Here is a 17,877-nt window from a genome sequence, read left to right as displayed (position 1 = left end):
AGCTTCTACAGTTTTTTGGGGCAGCATATTCCATGGACCTACCACCCTCTGAGTGAAGTAGTTCCTCCTCATCTCAGTTTTGAAAGAGCAGCCCCTTATTCTAAGACTATGCCCCCTAGTTCTAGTTTCACCCATCATCGGGAACATCCTCCCCGCATCCACCCGATCCAACCCCTTCACAATCTTGTATGTTTCAATAAGATCGCCTCTCATTCTTCTGAACTCCAATGAGTAGAGTCCCAGTCTACTCAACCTCTCCTCATATGTCCATCCCCTCATCCCCGGGATTAACCGAGTGAACCTTCTTTGTACTGACTCGAGAGCAAGTATGTCCTTTCTTAAGTATGGACACCAAAACTGTACGCAGTATTCCAGGTGCGGTCTCACCAATACCTTGTACAACTGAAGCAATACCTCCCTATTTTTATATTCTATCCCCCTAGCAATGAAAGCCAACATTCCATTGGCCTTCTTAATCACTTGCTGCACCTGCATACTAACCTTTTGAGTTTCGTGCACCAGGACCCCCAGATCCCTTTGTACTTCAGTACTTTCCAGTTTCTTGCCATTAAGATAATAACTTGCTCTACGATTTTTCCTGCCAAAGTGCATAACCTCACACTTTCCAGTATTGTATTCCATCTGCCAAATCTCTGCCCACTTACTTAGCCTGTCTATGTCCCCTTGCAGGTTTTTTATGTCCTCCTCACTCACTACTTTCCCTCCCATCTTAGTATCATCTGCAAACTTTGATATGTTACACTTGGTCCCCTCCTCCAAATCATTAATATAGATTGTAAAGAGTTGGGGACCCAGCACTGACCCCTGCGGAACACCACTAGTTACTGATTGCCAGTCTGAGAATGAACCATTTATCCCAACTCTCTGCCTTCTGTTAGATAGCCAATCCTCTATCTATGCCAGAATATTACCCCCAATCCCGTGATTTTTTATCTTAAGCAATAATCTTTTGTGTGGCACCTTGTCAAATGCCTTTTGGAAGTCTAAATACACTACGTCCACTGGTTCCCCTTTATCCACCCTATATGTTACTTCCTCAAAGAACTCCAGCAAATTTGTCAAACATGACTTCCCCTTCATAAAACCATGCTGACTTTATCCTATTAAATTATGATTATCCAAATGTCCTGTTACTGTCTCTTTAATAATGGACTCCAAAATTTTACCTACCACAGATGTTAGGCTAACCGGTCTATAGTTTCCAGCCTTCTGTCTACTGCCCTTTTTAAATAAGGGTGTTACATTAGCAGTTTTCCAGTCTGCCGGGACCACTGCCGAGTCCAGGGAGTTTTGGAAAATTATTACCAATGCATCCACAATCCCGACCGCCACTTCCCTCAAGACCCTAGGATGTAAGCCATCAGGTCCAGGTGATTTATCCGCCTTGAGTCCCATTATTTTACCGAGTACCACTTCCTTAGTGATTTTGATCGTGTTTAACTCCTCCCCCCCCCCCCCCCCCTTTAACCCCCTGTTTGTCCAGTGTTGGGATATTCTTAGTGTCTTCTACTGTAAAGACTGATATAAAATATTCATTCAGAGCAATTGATTTCTGTCCCTTAATCAACAACTTAAGTTGGAAAAGGAAAACTCCTCCGGACTGGTGAGCTAAATGTGGTTAATACAAAAAAAGAATAATTAAGACTCTAAGAACCTTTTGAGGTTGGCACGTTATAACAAATTGTTCTATTATTAGGATTCCATATACAAGATGGGTTTGTTTTACACAATCAAACCCATGACTTTTCAAAAGCATCATCGAAGGATTTTGTTGTCCTTTCTGTTGCTTATTTACTGCAAACTGTCTGCGAAAATGTTGAGAGCTAATCCTAATTTAGGTAAAAAATTGAGGATTTTTTTTTTTAAATGAGTCATTTATAGGCTGGATTTTGTGCAATGGATTACAGCAGGACATTGCGGAATACTGGGCACCGGGCAGCATTGTGCAATGATTATGCTAAGAGCTATTTATATAGAGATGTGTGAGCACTGGGATTCCCAGAATTATTGACTGAAAACCATATGTCTCAAGGCTCTTCTCGCCAAAAATGCAAAACTTCTTGAAAACAATGGGTGTGAAGGGTTTCAGGAGATTTATGTAGATGAAAACAATTCTTGGGGTAAAGTTTCACTGAGACTTTGATTATGATTGGTTTGAGTTTGCTTGTGCGGGGTTTCAAATGTAAAACATATATTTTCAAAGAGCGTGTTTCTTCTTCTCCCTGCAAAACAACCCCGTTCTGGGATATTACAAAACATATGGGTAGCTTACAGAGTAGACAATCTGTCTTCTGTCTTATCAAGATTTCACACAAGCTCAGGAGGAGGTCCGTCATGACATACCATCTTGCCAGAAACTACGCAGCTGTCGGTCTGTTTTACTCCCTCTCCTTCTCCCCTTTCTCTTCTCTCTCTCTCTCTCTCTCCCCACTCCTCACATACTAACTGGTTTAAACATTCCATCTTTATGAATGAATGTGAAGTACTGCAAAGAAATTGAGGAAATGGAAAATAGTGCATGCTGGGTCCAGTCTTCGTGAGTTATTTACGGTCACAGCGCGGGTGCATTTTGACTTCATCTTCTTTCTCGTGTGTATGTGAGTGAACTGTGGGTAAGGGAGCGGGAGGAATGGCCAGGCCTGCTTGTGATGGTTTCCATCAGTAGATTATTTCTTTATGCCACCCTGTACTCTCTTCTGTTGGTTCATTTTGGTTTATTACCTCATTTACTTGTTGTGGTCCATGTCTACCATTAAACATACCAGCTTGTGTTTATATTTTGGAACATTTACCTATAAGTGGTAAACGAGAAATAATAATACTGCATGAAATCCTGAAGATTCAGTTCTTGAGAATGTTTCATGTTGGTAACGAGGAAAATTCTGCCTGTACTACTTAGACGACACTTGATGTAACTGAATGTGAGCGGCTTTAAATGGATAATGTATTTAAATGAAAATCTGAGGAGGGGGTGCTTTCTGTTAAAAGTTCCCTCTACCCCATTCCAGCTTTCACTTAAAAAAATATATTTGTATATTTTATTTTCTGTACCCTGTGTAAATTTGATGGCCCTTCCTCCCTTCCTTCCTCCTCGCTCCCCCCAACCTCCACATCTGTCTAGAGCTGTTCGAGTGTTCTGCATCACGTTCATCCCACAGTAGCCCCAATGGCGACAGCTGGCACTTTGGCCTAGATTAGGATTGATCCGGAGCCACCACACCCTGGACAATTGCTCCCAGCTGGGCATTCAGCATAATCTAGTCAGTAGAGTGCTTTACAATGTTTGTTGTAGGGTTGTACAGCTTTAAGTTTGTGGACTATAAATGGTTTACAAGAATGTGCTGAGATTCTGATTATCTTGCAGGGTCTGGGGCTGCAGCAGCTGGGCTTCTCGCTGGCCAATGTATTTTGAAAGTAAACGGGAATAATGTCAGCAAAGAGAACTACACTGAGGTCCTTGAACACTTCAGTGCTTATCGAAAAAATGTACAGCATCTATTGGTAAGTAGCAGTAATACTGCATACTGCATGCAACCATGGGTTTTCTCTCTAACTAGGTGCGGATGAATTGGTCTCGTCAATGTGTACCATTGTAAGTAAATAGAAAAATAATATGTTTACCATTTCCCTACACATAACCAACCAGAGCAATTCTTCCTCTTCCCTCCTCCTGCCGCAGATGTAAGTGAATTGAATTGGAACTGTTTGTAATATTCCAGAAGAATGTATTGCACAGTGAAACTAAAGGCCATGTTGTGTTGGAATTCTAAAGTGGTGTGCAATGTAGCGGTAGAATGAGGGTTGTTTTCCAAGTTTGTCATGGAAAAATATACAGTTTTGGCTCTACATTTTTAATTTGTTGAAGGAATGTGGGTAATGCTGGCAATGCTGCAATTATTGCCCATCCCTAGTTGCCTTGAGAAAGTGGTGGTGAGCCACCTTCTTGAATCACAGCAGTCTTTGTGGTAATGGTGCTCCCACAATGGTATTTGGTAGGGAATTCTAGGACATTGGGCTGGATTTTGCCAGCCCTGGGGAGGCGTACCCATCCCGCCTCTGTGCCATCTTCCCAGGAGGCGGGTAGCCAACCAGCGCCGGGGCGGGAAGGGGATTACAGCCAACTAACTGCCAGTTAACAGGCAGTTTAGAGGATTATCCCCATTTTTCCACCAGAGGCGCGGGATTCCCGACATTGGGAAACCCCGCCAGGGTCACCAAAGCGAGCAGTGGGTCTGCGGGGGTCGGAATGGTGCTAAATTGCACTGTGGAGGTAAGTGATGGGTGCAAGTGTGAAGAGGTAAGTATGTGAGGTGAGTGATAAGTGCTAGAAAATGTTTACTTACCTTTGTTTCTTCCTGCAGGCTTCAACAGTTGGGGAACCGGAGACTCCCGCATCTCACCGGCAAAAATGACAGATGGCTGCTGCATTCTCCAGTGCAACAACCATCTAATTTCTGCTCACAAAAGCGGTTTGATGAGTCTTGAATACAAGGATTCATCAAACAACAGAGAATAATGTCAGTGTTTGACAGCTTCACAGAGCTGTCAAACGATGACAATTCATCTGTCAAATCAAACGTCAAACACTGACGTTCTCTGTAACTGGGTTTCCCTTAATTGGCCTGCTAAACCCACCGGGTGGGCTTAACGAGGTCAATCAAGGGAAAATAGCGTGGGTTGGCCAGAAGTCGATGATGGCTGGACTGAAACCTGACGAGCAGCAGCCCCGCCTCCAACGCACCTCCATTGGCAAAAATCATCCCCTTTGGTGCAGCAATGATTAAGGAATGGCATATCCAATCAGGATCGCGTGTGACTTGGACTGAGGTACTGCTGTGTGGCGAAATTGCAAAGCAATCCCCCTGACTGCAATGGTTCTGATTATCACCAGAGGCTATGTGCTGCTGCAAAAGTAGGAAGTGGGGCATTGCCAAGCAATCCACCCAACAGAGCCTTTGAGTAGCTGAAGAGCAGTTATTGGCTAAGGGTTGGGAGGTGTTCGTTGGTCTGTCTTGTTAGGAAGAGAATCATTTGGGGCTCTAGTATAGCTAAGGGGTTGTCAGGGGCAGGGTGCTTTTGGACAAAAAATTATACTGATGTAAAGTTTCACTAACTCTGCATTAATGTTTTATATTGCTAATTACACAGTTGGAGTGAATACTTGCATAAAAGTGGAATTTTTGATGAAGATGCTATTTCATTATTTCTGCACAATTCTGTAAGAATATGTTTGAGGGAATAAAAACCTGTTTAGCTTCCAGTACTGAGCAATAACTTGTATACTGCTACAGTCTAATTAGGTGCCTCTGTACAGTTATGAAGTTCCTTGTCCTATTCACACGTTTTGTTCGAAAGCATATGCACAAAATTGCAAACCATATGCATGGATATGTGTCGGTCTCTCTGGAGTGTTAAGTAATAGTTTCAATCGGCAAAGCTCAAAGAATCTGTGTAGCACCTTCGGTAGAATGCCAGCCCAATGGCCCCTGACTGAGGTCACGTAAAGATGCGTTTTATAGGTTAACTTTCTATAAAACTTTCTGTCTTTGTTTAGCTAGCTTTTTTGTTACCATTGCTTACTTCAGGATGTTTCAGGTTTTTTAATCTGTGTGGAAACCTTGGCATGATGCTACATACCAAGTGTTTGTGTTACTCCCTGGTACAATAATTGGTTAATACTATCCCACTTTGCATATTTCAATTATAATCACAGTGACCCATTAATCTCCATTTTATACTGATTTTGAACGTGATCTCAGTTACTACAGCAGACCCAAGATTAGTTGGACCAATAAAACTAATATTTAACCCCTCCCCCACCCTATCCCACCCAGGCTCTGGTGTTAAAAAATACAACTGTCAGGGTTTTAATTTTTTTAATCTTTCAATTATTGCATTCCTCCTCATTTTCCTATAAGTAACTCTGGTTCAACTGAAAACTAATAAGCAATTCAACATTTCTTAATCAGTTGTGTGAAAAGGCTCAATTTGAGCAAATGAAGGAAAATAAAGTTTAACATTTTTGTTTTTTTTGTATTAAAACTTGCTTCATTAGACTCAGACATTCAAATTTGTTCAAATGAAAATGGTGAACAATCCTAATACATTCTTGCTCTCTTTTCCATTTTTCAAGAGAAAAAGATCTAGTCAGTGGATATATAGGACTGTTGAAGATGTAGATGAGGAGACAACACAAACAAAAGCCAAAGCAGATTGTCTTTGCAGTCTTTCTGATCTATCAGTGCATGGTAAGCTGTTAGATGTCTCAACCAGTCAAACTAAAGTATTTGATCATATCAACAAGAGCAAACAGGAGGCAGGTATGTTGTGGTTAATTGCAAACGGAACCTGTCTGACTAAACCTCTTTTAGAAGCCTGAGTGTTTCACATTAATTTGTTTTAAAATATCCAGTGCACAGAGTTTCAAATTTAGTTAGATTGATGGCCATTGTAACATGAGTCATAAAATTTCTGTTCACGTTGCTTTAATCCCAAGGAGCATGTGTAGAACCACAAAGTTGAATATGTAAAGAATAAAACTGGCTAAGGTACAGTTTTTATTTGCCTTTTTTACACAACTGGCTTCAAACAAGTATGAGTTCCACATAGAAGTTGGTCGCACCACATAGAGATCTGCACATCAAGCTGGTTGTGTACATTTCAGCTGCCAGGCATTGTTATCTTTTGACCAATATCTAGGAAATGTAAATTCATCATGCACCTTGATAGTGGCTTTCATGTTCTGTCAGCCTTTACAGCTGCTGTGCAAAGGAAGATGCTAAACCACTTCTGTTTTCAATTTTAAGCTGCATTTACATTGTGAGAACACCATGGTCGTACCACAGTTACGTGCACTGCGGGTGTCTTGCAGTCGGTTCAAGTAGCCACAACTCAGTAAAACTGACTGGGAGGGGGAAGACCTGTTTTCAGCAGATTTTCCATGCTGTTGATCTTAAGAGTCTTGGCAGTTTCATAGTCAGCTGGCTGCACGAGACGAAGCAGACATTGCTATCGGGGGAGGAGTGTGAAATATTAGATGAAATAAACATGGTGAGAGAGGAAGTATTAAGGGATTTAGCAGCATTAAAAGTGGATAAATCCCCAGGCCCGGATGAAATGTATCCCAGGCTGTTAAGCGAAGCAGAAGAGGAAATAGCGGCGGCCTTGACCATTTTTCAATCCTCTCTGGCTTCAGGTGTGGTGCTGGAGGGTCGTACCCTTGTTTTAAAAGGGGAGAAAAGGATAGACCGAGTAATTACAGGCCAGTCAGCCTAACCTCGGTGGTGGGAAAATTATTGCAAAGAATTCTGAAGGACAGGATAAATCTTCATTTAGAAAGGCACGGATTAATCAAGGATAGTCAGCACGGATTTGTTAAGGGAAGGTCGTGTCTCACAAACTTGATTGAATTTTTTGAGGAGGTAACCAGGGTAGATGAGGGTCGTGCATTTGATGTAGTGTATATGGACTTTAGCAAGGCTTTTGATAAGGTTCCACATGGCAGACTGATCACAAAGTTAAAAACCCATGGGATCCAGGGTAAAGTGTCAAGTTGGATTCAAAACTGGCTGGGAAGCTGAGGGTAATGGTTGATGGGTGTTTTTGTGACTGGAAAGCTGTTTCCAGTGGGGTTCCGCAGGGCTCAGTAATAGGTCCCTTGCTTTTTGTGGTATATATCAATGATCTAGACTTGAATATAGGTGGTATGATTAAGTAGTTTGCAGATGATACTAAAATTGGCTGTGTGGTTGATACTGAAGAAGGAAGCTGTAGACTGCAGGAAGATATCAATAAATTGGTCAGGTGGGCAGAACAGTGGCAAATGGAATTCAATCCGGAGAAGTGTGAGGTAATGCATTTGGGGAGGGCTAACTAGGAAAGGGAATACATATTAAATGGCAGGGCACTGAGTAGTGTAGGGGGACAAAGGGACCTTGGAGTGCATGTCTGCAGATCTCTGAAGGTAGCAGGCCAGGTAGATAAGGTGGTTAAGAAGGCATACGGAATGCTTGCCTTTATTAGCCGTGGCATAGAATACAAGAGATGGGGGGTTATGCTTCAACTGTATAAAACATTGGCCCAGAAATTCGGGTCGGAAGCTTCCCGCGGGTGCAAGCCTCTGACCTGCATTTACCGAGCGCACTGGCCGTTGTGCTGTGGGCCCGTGTGGGATTCCGATCCGGGGCCTGCTCCAACTGCCGGCGCGCAGTGCTTGTGTATCCCAGGAGCGCGGTTAGTTCGAAGCGTCCCCTGGGATCACATGGGCCATGGAGAGCCAATGGTAGCAGGGAATCTGTATTCATAGATTTGACAGGAAGACCTGTCAAATCTATGAATACAATTCAGCCCCAAAACATAACTAAAACTTCAAATACATTTTTAAAAATCACATTTTTAAAATAACTATAAATTACATAAAATAACTTTTACACAATTTAAATTTTTGAAAAAATTAATTACAGTTTCTAACAGGGCTAAAAATAAACTTACCTTTCTTTAAAGTATTTAAAAATAATAAACCTGTGGAAAAAATGTTTTAATTTTACTTAATTCACCACTTACCTTGTTAAAAGCAGGCCTTGCGGCTGCTTTTTAAAAGCGTAGCTCCTGGAGACTTACCCTCCCGGGGAAACCTACAAAAAAAACGGAAGTTCCAGGCGTACGCGTTGCCTTTCCGGCGCATGCGTTCGACCTGTGAACCCCTTCCTTTTAAGGAAACGGAAGTTCCGGTTTCCCACGCATGCGTATCGCTTGCACAAAACCGGCACTATTGTTGGGCCTACGCGTGAGTACCCAGCGCGTACTCTCCCGTGGGGACCCGAAGTTCTGGCCCATTAATATTAGTTAGGCCTCAGCTAGAATACTGCGTGCAGTTCTGGTCACCATATTACAGGAAAGATGTGATTGCACTAGAGAGGGTACAGAGGAGATTTACAAGGATGTTGCCGGGAGTAGAGAATCTTGGCTATGAGGCAAGACTGGATAGGCTCGGTCTGTTTTCCTTGTAACAGAGGAGGCTGAGGGGAGACCTTATTGAGGTGTATAAAATTATGAGGGACATAGATAAAGTGGATAGAAAGGGCTTATTTCCCTTAGTAGAGGGGTCAAAAACCAGGGGGCACAGATTTAAAGTAATTGGTGGAAGGTTTAGAGGGGATTTGAGGGGAAATTTCTTCACCCAGAGGGTTATGGGGGTCTGGAACTCATTGCCTGAAAGGGTGGTAGAGGCACGAACCCTAACCACATTTAAAAAGTACTTGGTTGTGCACTTGGGATGCTCTAACCTGCAGGGCTGCAGACCAAGAGCTGGGAAGGGGGATTAAGCTGGATAGCTCTTTGTTGGCTGGCGCGGACACGATGGGCCGAAATGGCCTCCTTCCGTGTTGTAACTTTCTATGATTCTTTGGGAACCAGTTGCTTTAGCAAGATCTTGTAGTTTTATCGAAGCAGCTTGCTGTTACGCCACAAATCCAGGTCTAGCACCAATATTTGGCATTCTTCGTGATGCTCGGCTAGAAGATCTGAAGTGTATTGTTAACTGCACCTCACACTGAGCTAAGTAACAACAGAGCTCTGCACATAACACATGCATGTATGAGCACATGTGCAGAACTGCACTCCCTGGGCACCTAATGTTTTCATGTCATGAGGGAATTGTGGGGGTGGTGGGATGGGGAAGCAGTGGTGATCTTGCCTGATATTAGAGTGAAAAATATGTTTATAAAATTTCTTGGAGGTACTTTGTCCATGTGGTATGAGACCATCTATTGGAAGTCCTTGAATTAGTGCTCTGGGGAGTCATCTACCTGACTTGCAAGTTGCATTGTCACTTGCATGTCAATACATGCTCAAATCCCAACCACTTTCATTTTTTAAGGATCCTATTTTCCATCAGAATTTTCTTTTCTAAACTAGCATTCCTTCAAAAACATTTCATGCAGACTAGTCTAGAATGAGGGAGGGAGGGTATGAAACCCATTGTAAGAAAATGGAAACTTCAAATTTTGCTTTCTTTTTGGGCATTGTTCCAAGATAGTTAATCCTTCAGAGTTGAGGACATTCCAGTCCATTCTGTATTCGTCTTTTGTTTGTATACAGCAGGCCAGTATATTCAATTGCAGTGACACAATCTCAGTTCTGACATTTACATATTGTTTCACACATTGTGATCCTGACCTTTTGTCTGTTCTTTGTAACTTCTGGCAAGATATTTTTAACCCTGTATTGAGTATCCTTTGCAGCTTGCATTGTCTTCACATAGTTTAGTTTATATAGTTTGTGCTCAGAGATTTTTTCTTAATATCTAATGTTTGATATTGCTCGGTGATATCTGGTGTCCTAGAACATACTTTGCAATAAATAGTTGAGATGATCAATCTAAGTAAGGATTGTCGGCACCAGAGTAGGAACCTTTTTTGCTCCGCTTCATTGTGAGCATCAGTCACCCCCAGGTCAGATATGGTATGAATTCGATGTACAGCCAAGTTCTTGCCATTTTCATTTGTAACATCCCTAACCTCTAACCTCAGAAAAGCATTACCTAATAGGTCAGCATTATATTTCATAGGAACAGGAGTGGGCCATTCAGCCCCTTGAGCTTGTTCTACCATTCAATTAAATCATGGCTGATCTGTACTTAACTCCATTTATGTCACCTTCCTCTATATTCTTACGCCATCATGCTCCATATCCCTTGATATCCTTACCTAACAAGAATCTATTAACCTTGGTCTTAAAAATTCCAATTGACCCAACATCTACGGCCTTTTGGGAAGCGAGTTCCAGATATTTCAAACTCTTAGTGTGAAAAAGTTCTTCCCTGTTTCACTCCTAAATAGCCTAGCTCTAATTTTATGTTTATGCCCTCCTGTTCTGGATTTCCCCACCATAGAAGATACTTTCTCTGCATCTATCCTGTTGAATCCCTTTATTGTTTTAAACACCATTTCCATATCGCTCACTACTATCCTTGAGGCCCTGCAGGCAACTAACTTGGTGCCAACTATTCGTACTTTATCTTCTTCACTTTAATTTTAGGTCATTCTCATCTCTACCCCCACCCCTTGTCATATACCATTGTCAGAGCAAGCAGAAAGGCTTTCAGATATTCTGTTTCCAACTCTTATACAAAATTAGTGTGGCTTGACCTGTAAAGCTCCTCTGCTTAACCAAGCTGCCAGTGAAGCAGAGGCTACTTCAAAATAGTAAAATACTGATTGCAGTGTGTAATTAAACCTAAATCTCAAGTGAATAATTGAGGCTTGTTTTCAGTCAGTCTTTGTACCCATGAGAGGTAATCACTTATCGATCCTTGCAGACTTGCAGTCAAACACTGACGGGGCGACCTCTCCTATCAACATGACTGTGGATAACGTGCATCTGGAGCATGGTGTTGTCTACGAGTACGTCAGCACTGCAGGAATAAAATGCCACGTCAAGGAAAAAATGGTGGAGCCCAAGGGATGTTTCAATTTAACTGCTAAGGTATAGATTATTCAATTAATCCTTCAAGGACTGATTTCTTGTGCATGTTGTGGAATTCTAATATATTTTCCAATTATTAGACAAGACCACCTATAAATTACAACATTGGTTTATATAATAGATATGGTGTTAAGGAATATATAATAGATATGGTGTTAAGGAATGATTTGGACTTCAAAGCCTTCACTTCAGGTTATCAAATGCAATTTAATAAACCCTAGTAGGTTTACAATCCCACCTCCCTGGCCGTTGGTGAACTCTATTGACAGAGATGGCCCACTTGACTGACCAGGATTGGGTGCCAACTGTCTCCTTCTTCCCAAGACTAACTTGGAATTACCATGAAAGCTGATGGATTGGTTCTGTGCAAAAGATAAACAAATGCAAACTATTTAAGATCTAGTGATACCTTTTCACCCAAGTCACTTGGTACCACTTCCTTAAGGGGACAAATAATTTAGAATCAATTACGGTCAAACTTTGCTGCCACAGAGGTGGCCCCTGCTTAGCAGTGGCTGGACTGGAACAAGGACCAGGTGGTAAAACAACAGCCGAGAGTTGTTTGGGGCTGGCAGTTGGGGGGAAGGGAAGAGAGATGGACAGGTGCGGGGCTCTGGGAGGGGGGGGAAGGGAACTGGGGGCCACTGGGGGGGGCGGTAAAACTGGGGGCCACTAGGTGGGGGCTGGGGGGAGGGGAGGGAACTGGGGGCCACTGGGGTCGGGGGGAGAACTGGGGGGGGGGGCGCAGAGAACTGGGGGCCACTGTGGGTGGGGGGGGTTAGAACTGGGGGCCACTGGGGGGAGGGAACTGGGGGCCATTAGGGGTGGGGGGAGGGGAGGGAACTGGGGGGGTGGATGGGGGGAGGGGAGGGAACTGGGGGCCACTGGGGTGGGGGGGAGGGAGAAAACTGGGGGGTGGGGGGGGGGGGAGGAGAAAGAATTTGGGGGGGGGGTGGAGGGAACTGGGGTCCACTGTGGGGGGGAGGGCTCTACTTTGAGTCCAAACCAGAGAGTGTTTTAGAAATGCTGGTGCCAAGCTGAGTTTAGGACAATGTGAGAAATGCCCCAAACATTGAGCCCTTGAGCAGTGCAGAGGGGATTCTGGCTGTAGTTTGAGTGAATCTCAGTGGGCTATACAATTCCTACTCGTTACAGGTAGGATATCTGGGTGTTGCACCCATTTTTAAAATTCATTCATGAGCTGTGGGTGTTGGTAAAAGCCAGCATTTATTGCCCTTGAGAAGGTGGTGGTGTGTTACACGTAGACTGTCAGTGAGTTACTGTATTACTGTTGGTTATCAGGGGAATCTGAGTGGTAGCGCTATTACTATTACTTACTGGTAGGATCAAGGTTCCTCCCACCTCTGGTATCCCCACTGGAAATCCCTTCCCCATCTTTGGTTCCCTTCTGCACCTGCTTGCAGAGACTCCCTGGTTCTCTGAGCTTCTTGCACACCAGCTGCTTGTGCCAAACCACAAGCAAAGATACCCAACGACACGAGGCCCAACCTTTAAGGTAAATGCAATAACATTTGTAGATGTCACTAGGTCAGAATGTCACATTAGCAAGCCTCCAGGGATGCTTCCCAACAAAGGTTGGCAACCCTCCTGGGAATCAGCATCACTAGCAATTAGCATGAAGTTGCATCAAGGTCTTGCCAGATTGTTTTGTATTTTATGCAATTGCTCAAGTCCCATTGCTTCCAAGATGTGTCAGCCAAAATTATTCCACTAGTAACTGAGGTAGCTTTGATTGCCAATAAGTAAGTGGGATTTCCCCACTTTATATTTTTTTTTAAACTCCATTGTGTGCCATGTTTTATAGTAAGAGATTATTCAAGTACAAACACAATCTTCTGATTTCAGATAAAATTTTGAAGGCCTGCTTTTGCATTTTTAGGAAGCCTCCCCTTATTTGTTCTGTAATGAAAAATGCTGCGCCCGTCTCCTTCACCACCCCCACCTCCCCGTTCTGTCACCTGTCTAATCTAACTATTTGGTAAATTAAAAAAATTACATTCCAGGTCCCATGGTAAATATTCCAACAAACTGATTTTTTTCCAATTAATACTTTGTTGTTCAAAAGACCTCAATAACAAACATTGCCTCTTTTTCAGATTTTAGAAGCTTTAGCAGCAGATGATCGTCAGTTTATAAAGAATTGCAGAGGATTGATATCTTCTAGGAATTCCATTATCTTTAAGCCCCAGTTTGAATTCAGACATCTGTGTGAGACCAAGCTCGACACCATTGGCAAGCGAATTGCCAACTATTCACAGGTACTTGCAACAAATTTGTTTGCTGAATTGTAGAATCCAACCTGTAAAATTTGATTCATGCAAGTGCTCTGTTTAACTCTTAGACGAAGCTGTAGTATTTTTACCAATATTTTGGGGATCAAAATCTATGATTCCATCTGTTTTTCTATGAAAGCTGCAACTCAGTGGCCCTGATGAGAGCTGAGCTTTGTGCATTCACTAGGTATGTGTAGGTATGTGCTAATTGTGCTTCAAGCCCTGCACTGTAGTTTATAATGATTTGGTTCAAACTCTGTATTGTAGTTTATTATGATTTGGTTCAAATCCTGCACTGCAGTTTATTACGATTTGGTTCAAGTCTTCCTCTGGTAGTTTATTATGGTTTGGTTCAAATCTTCCTCTGGTAGTTTATTATGATTTGGTTCAAGTCTTGCTCTATGATTCTGATGCATGCATGAGAAATGGGAATCTCCTGATTTTGTAACAAAGCTTAAATCCAATCTCCAATTGGGAGATAATGCTGCAATATATAAGGGGTAAGAAATCAGATGTAGTGGCATTGTATAAGCATTTGTGAAGTTAACTGGGGAAATCTTAACAAGTAATTCAAAATATTGCTGCATATAGTGACCAGTGGAATCTCTGCCCCCGTTTAAAATAAACAACTAGCTGCTTTATACATTCAGCATTTAAAATATCTGTAACTGAAGAAAATTAAATTCATTATTGAGGTGCTGTCCATACATACTACCAGATGCCACAAAGATGAGCATACTATGTACCTGTTGTATTATATCTAAATTTTGGAAGCTGTTGCATCATATGGGGAATTTTCATGAATGCATTTTTCTTGAATTCTGTTTCTTTGTGGCTATCTTTAGTTTGCCCAGGAGTTGAAAAACCGAGCATGGCCCTCCTTCAAGCAAGCTTCAACCAAGTTACACCTGTTAAACAGCACTGATTTCTGTCCAACCAATTGTCATGTTAATGTAATTGAAGTGTCCTGTCCAAAAAGTACTACCTCTCTTGGAAGATCTTTCAGCATACGCTTTGGTCGAAAAAATTCTTTCCTTGGCCTGGAGCAAGAGCAAGGTAATTAACAGGTGTTGATTGTTTAAAATTAGTTCTGTTTTTTAAATGTAAATTACTGGTCAATTCCTACTTGACTGAAAATGTTGACTTTAAATTCCTGTTGAATGAGTTGAATTTAATCTCACTGACCAACTGCATTACAAGAGGTTCTAATCTAGAACTAGGGGTCACTGTTTAAAAATAAGGGGTCGCCCATTTAAGACAGAGATGAGGAGAAATTTTTTCTGAGGGTCATGAGTCTTTGGAACTCTCTTCCTCAGAGGATGGTGGAAGCAGAGTCTTTGAATATTTTTAAGGCGGAGGTAGATAGATTCTTGATAAGCAAGGGGGTGAAAGGTTATCGGGGGTAGGCAGGAATATGGAGTAATCAGGTCAGCCATGATCTTATTGAATGGTGGAGCAGGCTCGAGGGGTCGAGTGGCCTACTCCTGCTCCTAGTTCATATGTTCGTATGATGCATGCTGGGGTACAGTTCCATGCGTATTGACGGCCTTCTGGTGCCTCGTGCAGGTCTGCATTTTCCATGTGTGAGCCAAGACCGCAACTGTCAGCAGGTTAACTGACTGGTTCATAACAGGAAGCCTGATCCTGCGCTCTTCTGAAACACACTCACACTCACACACTCACACTCACACTCACACACTCACACTCACACTCACACTCACTCCTTTCTTTTCCAGCAGAAGTCACTGGATGCCATCAGGAATCACAGCCCTAGCTGAATTTTCATCTCTCTGTGGCCAGTTGCTGAGCTAATTGTAGTACGCCTACTGCCACCATAGCTGCTGATGGTTAATTCAGCACAGAGCTGGGATTAAATCTGGGATCTTCTATGGTTGCATCACTAACATTTATTTATCCACTGAACCGTTGGAAGGATGCATTCATTGGCTTTAAAAACTCCTCTGCAACCTTCTTGTGCCCCAGCCCTACCCAACCATTCAGCAGTGGCTTAGTGGGTAGCACTTTCGTCTGAGTCAGAAGGTTGTGGATTTAAGTCCCACTCCAGAGACTTGAACACACAAATCTAGGCTGACACTCCAATGCAGTGCTGAGGGAGTGCGGCACTGTCTGAAGTGCCGTCTTTCGGATGAGACATTAAACCGAGGCTCCGTCTGCCCCCTCGGGTAGACATAAAAGATCCCATGGCACTATTTCAAAGAAGAGCAGGGGAGTTATCTCCGGTGTCCTGGCCAATATCTTCTTCAATCAACATCACTGAAACAGATTATCTGGTCATTATCACATTGCTGTTTGTGGGAGCTTGCTGTGCGCGAATTAGCTGCCACGTTTCCTACATTACAACAGTGACTACACTTCAAAAAGTGCTTCATTGGCTGTAAAGTGCTTTAAGACGTTCGGTGGCCATGAAAGGCGCTATATAAATGCAAGTCTTTCCTTCCTATCTATCTATCTATCCATCCGTCCCTCCCCCTTGTCCTGCCATAGTTGGCAAGCATCAGCCAACATGCCTCTTTATTCTGGAGTTGTCTTTCTATACCCTTGTGCCCTCACGTTAAACCTACCTCCTCTCTCCTGACTCTTCCTGTGCACAATGCCCATTTTCAGCTTTTATTTGGCACCTTGTGATGTCTTGATATGTTCAAGGTGCTGTAAACGTGCTATAAATCCATGTTCATCATCACCTTTATTTGTATCCAATCTTGTCTGGTCTGCATTGTGCAGATTTTTCCCACTTTTTGTTTAACTACCAAACTAAAATTTGTCATTTAAAAAAAGAATATGCTGGAAACACTCAGCATGTCAAGCAGCCGATGTGGAGAGAGTAACAGAGTTAACATTTCAGGTTGATGACCTTTCATCAGAACTGGAAGAATTTAGAGATTTAACAGTTAAGAAGCAAGTACAGAGACAGGAACAAGGTAGTGAGGGGGGAGGGAGGAAAGGGGTTGGGGGGAGGGAATAACTACGGGTGGAGGGCAGGAGTGATTTTGATGACGGAAGGGATGATGGCGTAAGGCAAAAAAGGGTTAATAATGAGATAATAACGAAACTGGGTCCAGAGGAGGTGTAAGTGGTTACAGCAGAACCATTACCAGCACCTGCTGTCTGAGAAAATGGGCGTGGTGGTTATGATCTAAAATTGTTCAACTCAATGTTGAGGCCAGAAGGTTGTTAAGTGCTTAATTGGAAGGTTCCTCGGGCTTGCATTGAGCTTTAATGGAACAGTGTAGGAGGCGTGGGGCAGAGAATGACAGGAAGCTCAGGGTCACCCTTGCGGACTAAACGGAGGTGTTCAGCAAAGCGGTCACCCAGTCTGCGTTTGATCCCCCCAATGTAGAGGAGACCGAATCGTGACCAGCAAATACAGTATACTAATTTGGAAGAAGAACAAGTAAATCGCTGTGTCTCCAGGAAGGAGTTTTTGGGGCCGTGGACGGTGGGAATGGAGGAGGTTGTAGAAATTTGGCAAGCAATCAATTTAATAATTTTAAATCTGAGATCGATAGATTTTTGCTGGACCAGGGTATAAAAGGCTACGGAGCCAAGGCAGGTGGATGAAGTCAAGATACAGGTCAGCCAGGCTCTCATTGAATAGTGAAACAGGCGCGAGGGGTTGAATGGCCTACTCCTGTTCCTATATTACCCGTGTAAGAGTTGGACTTCAAGTTTGTAGGGTTATAAACTTCCAGTGATTTATATCCCAAATTTTGTAGCAATGTATGGTCAGTTGTTGAATAAATCTTCTTGATAAATGGGAGAAAATGGCAGTCCTCCGGTTGTCAACAGCACTTGATATCAGAAATGAAAATAGGCTTGGAAACACTTTTTGGAAATTGGAGATGGGTTTTTAGGATCAGATTTTGTGGAAATTGTGATTTCAAGTAAATTTTGAAAATGTTTTTTTTTTTGCTTCCTCTTACCTACCATTTTTGTTGAGGAACATTTATCTTGACTAAGGCAGCCTGGGGCTTCATTCTCAGAGTTGAAAATTGCATGGGGATTTTCAGATCCTTCAGACAAATTCTGAGAGAGAGAGAGGGCCATAGTGAAACTTAGT

At 42.7% G+C, this 17,877-nt stretch overlaps 1 protein-coding gene across 1 annotated transcript in view; it reads left to right on the top strand.

Moving 5' to 3' along the window:
* prex1 (phosphatidylinositol-3,4,5-trisphosphate-dependent Rac exchange factor 1) overlaps positions 1-17,877 on the top strand; it is a 242,446-nt gene that overhangs the window by 168,292 nt on the left and 56,277 nt on the right. Inside the window, exons 20-24 of the mRNA XM_086005396.1 lie at positions 3,386-3,522; positions 6,155-6,269; positions 11,339-11,505; positions 13,623-13,784; positions 14,645-14,855. Coding sequence (XP_085861522.1) covers positions 3,386-3,522; positions 6,155-6,269; positions 11,339-11,505; positions 13,623-13,784; positions 14,645-14,855 — 792 coding nt within the window. The remainder of the gene's footprint in view (positions 1-3,385; positions 3,523-6,154; positions 6,270-11,338; positions 11,506-13,622; positions 13,785-14,644; positions 14,856-17,877) is intronic.

This window comes from Somniosus microcephalus, chromosome 13 (genome assembly GCF_052327205.1).
Source record: "Somniosus microcephalus isolate GS21.2 chromosome 13, FLI_Smic_1.0, whole genome shotgun sequence".
Lineage (NCBI taxonomy): Eukaryota > Metazoa > Chordata > Chondrichthyes > Squaliformes > Somniosidae > Somniosus > Somniosus microcephalus.
The sequence above is the reverse complement of the archived record's forward strand: the minus strand, read 5'-3'. Positions and strand labels throughout refer to the sequence as shown.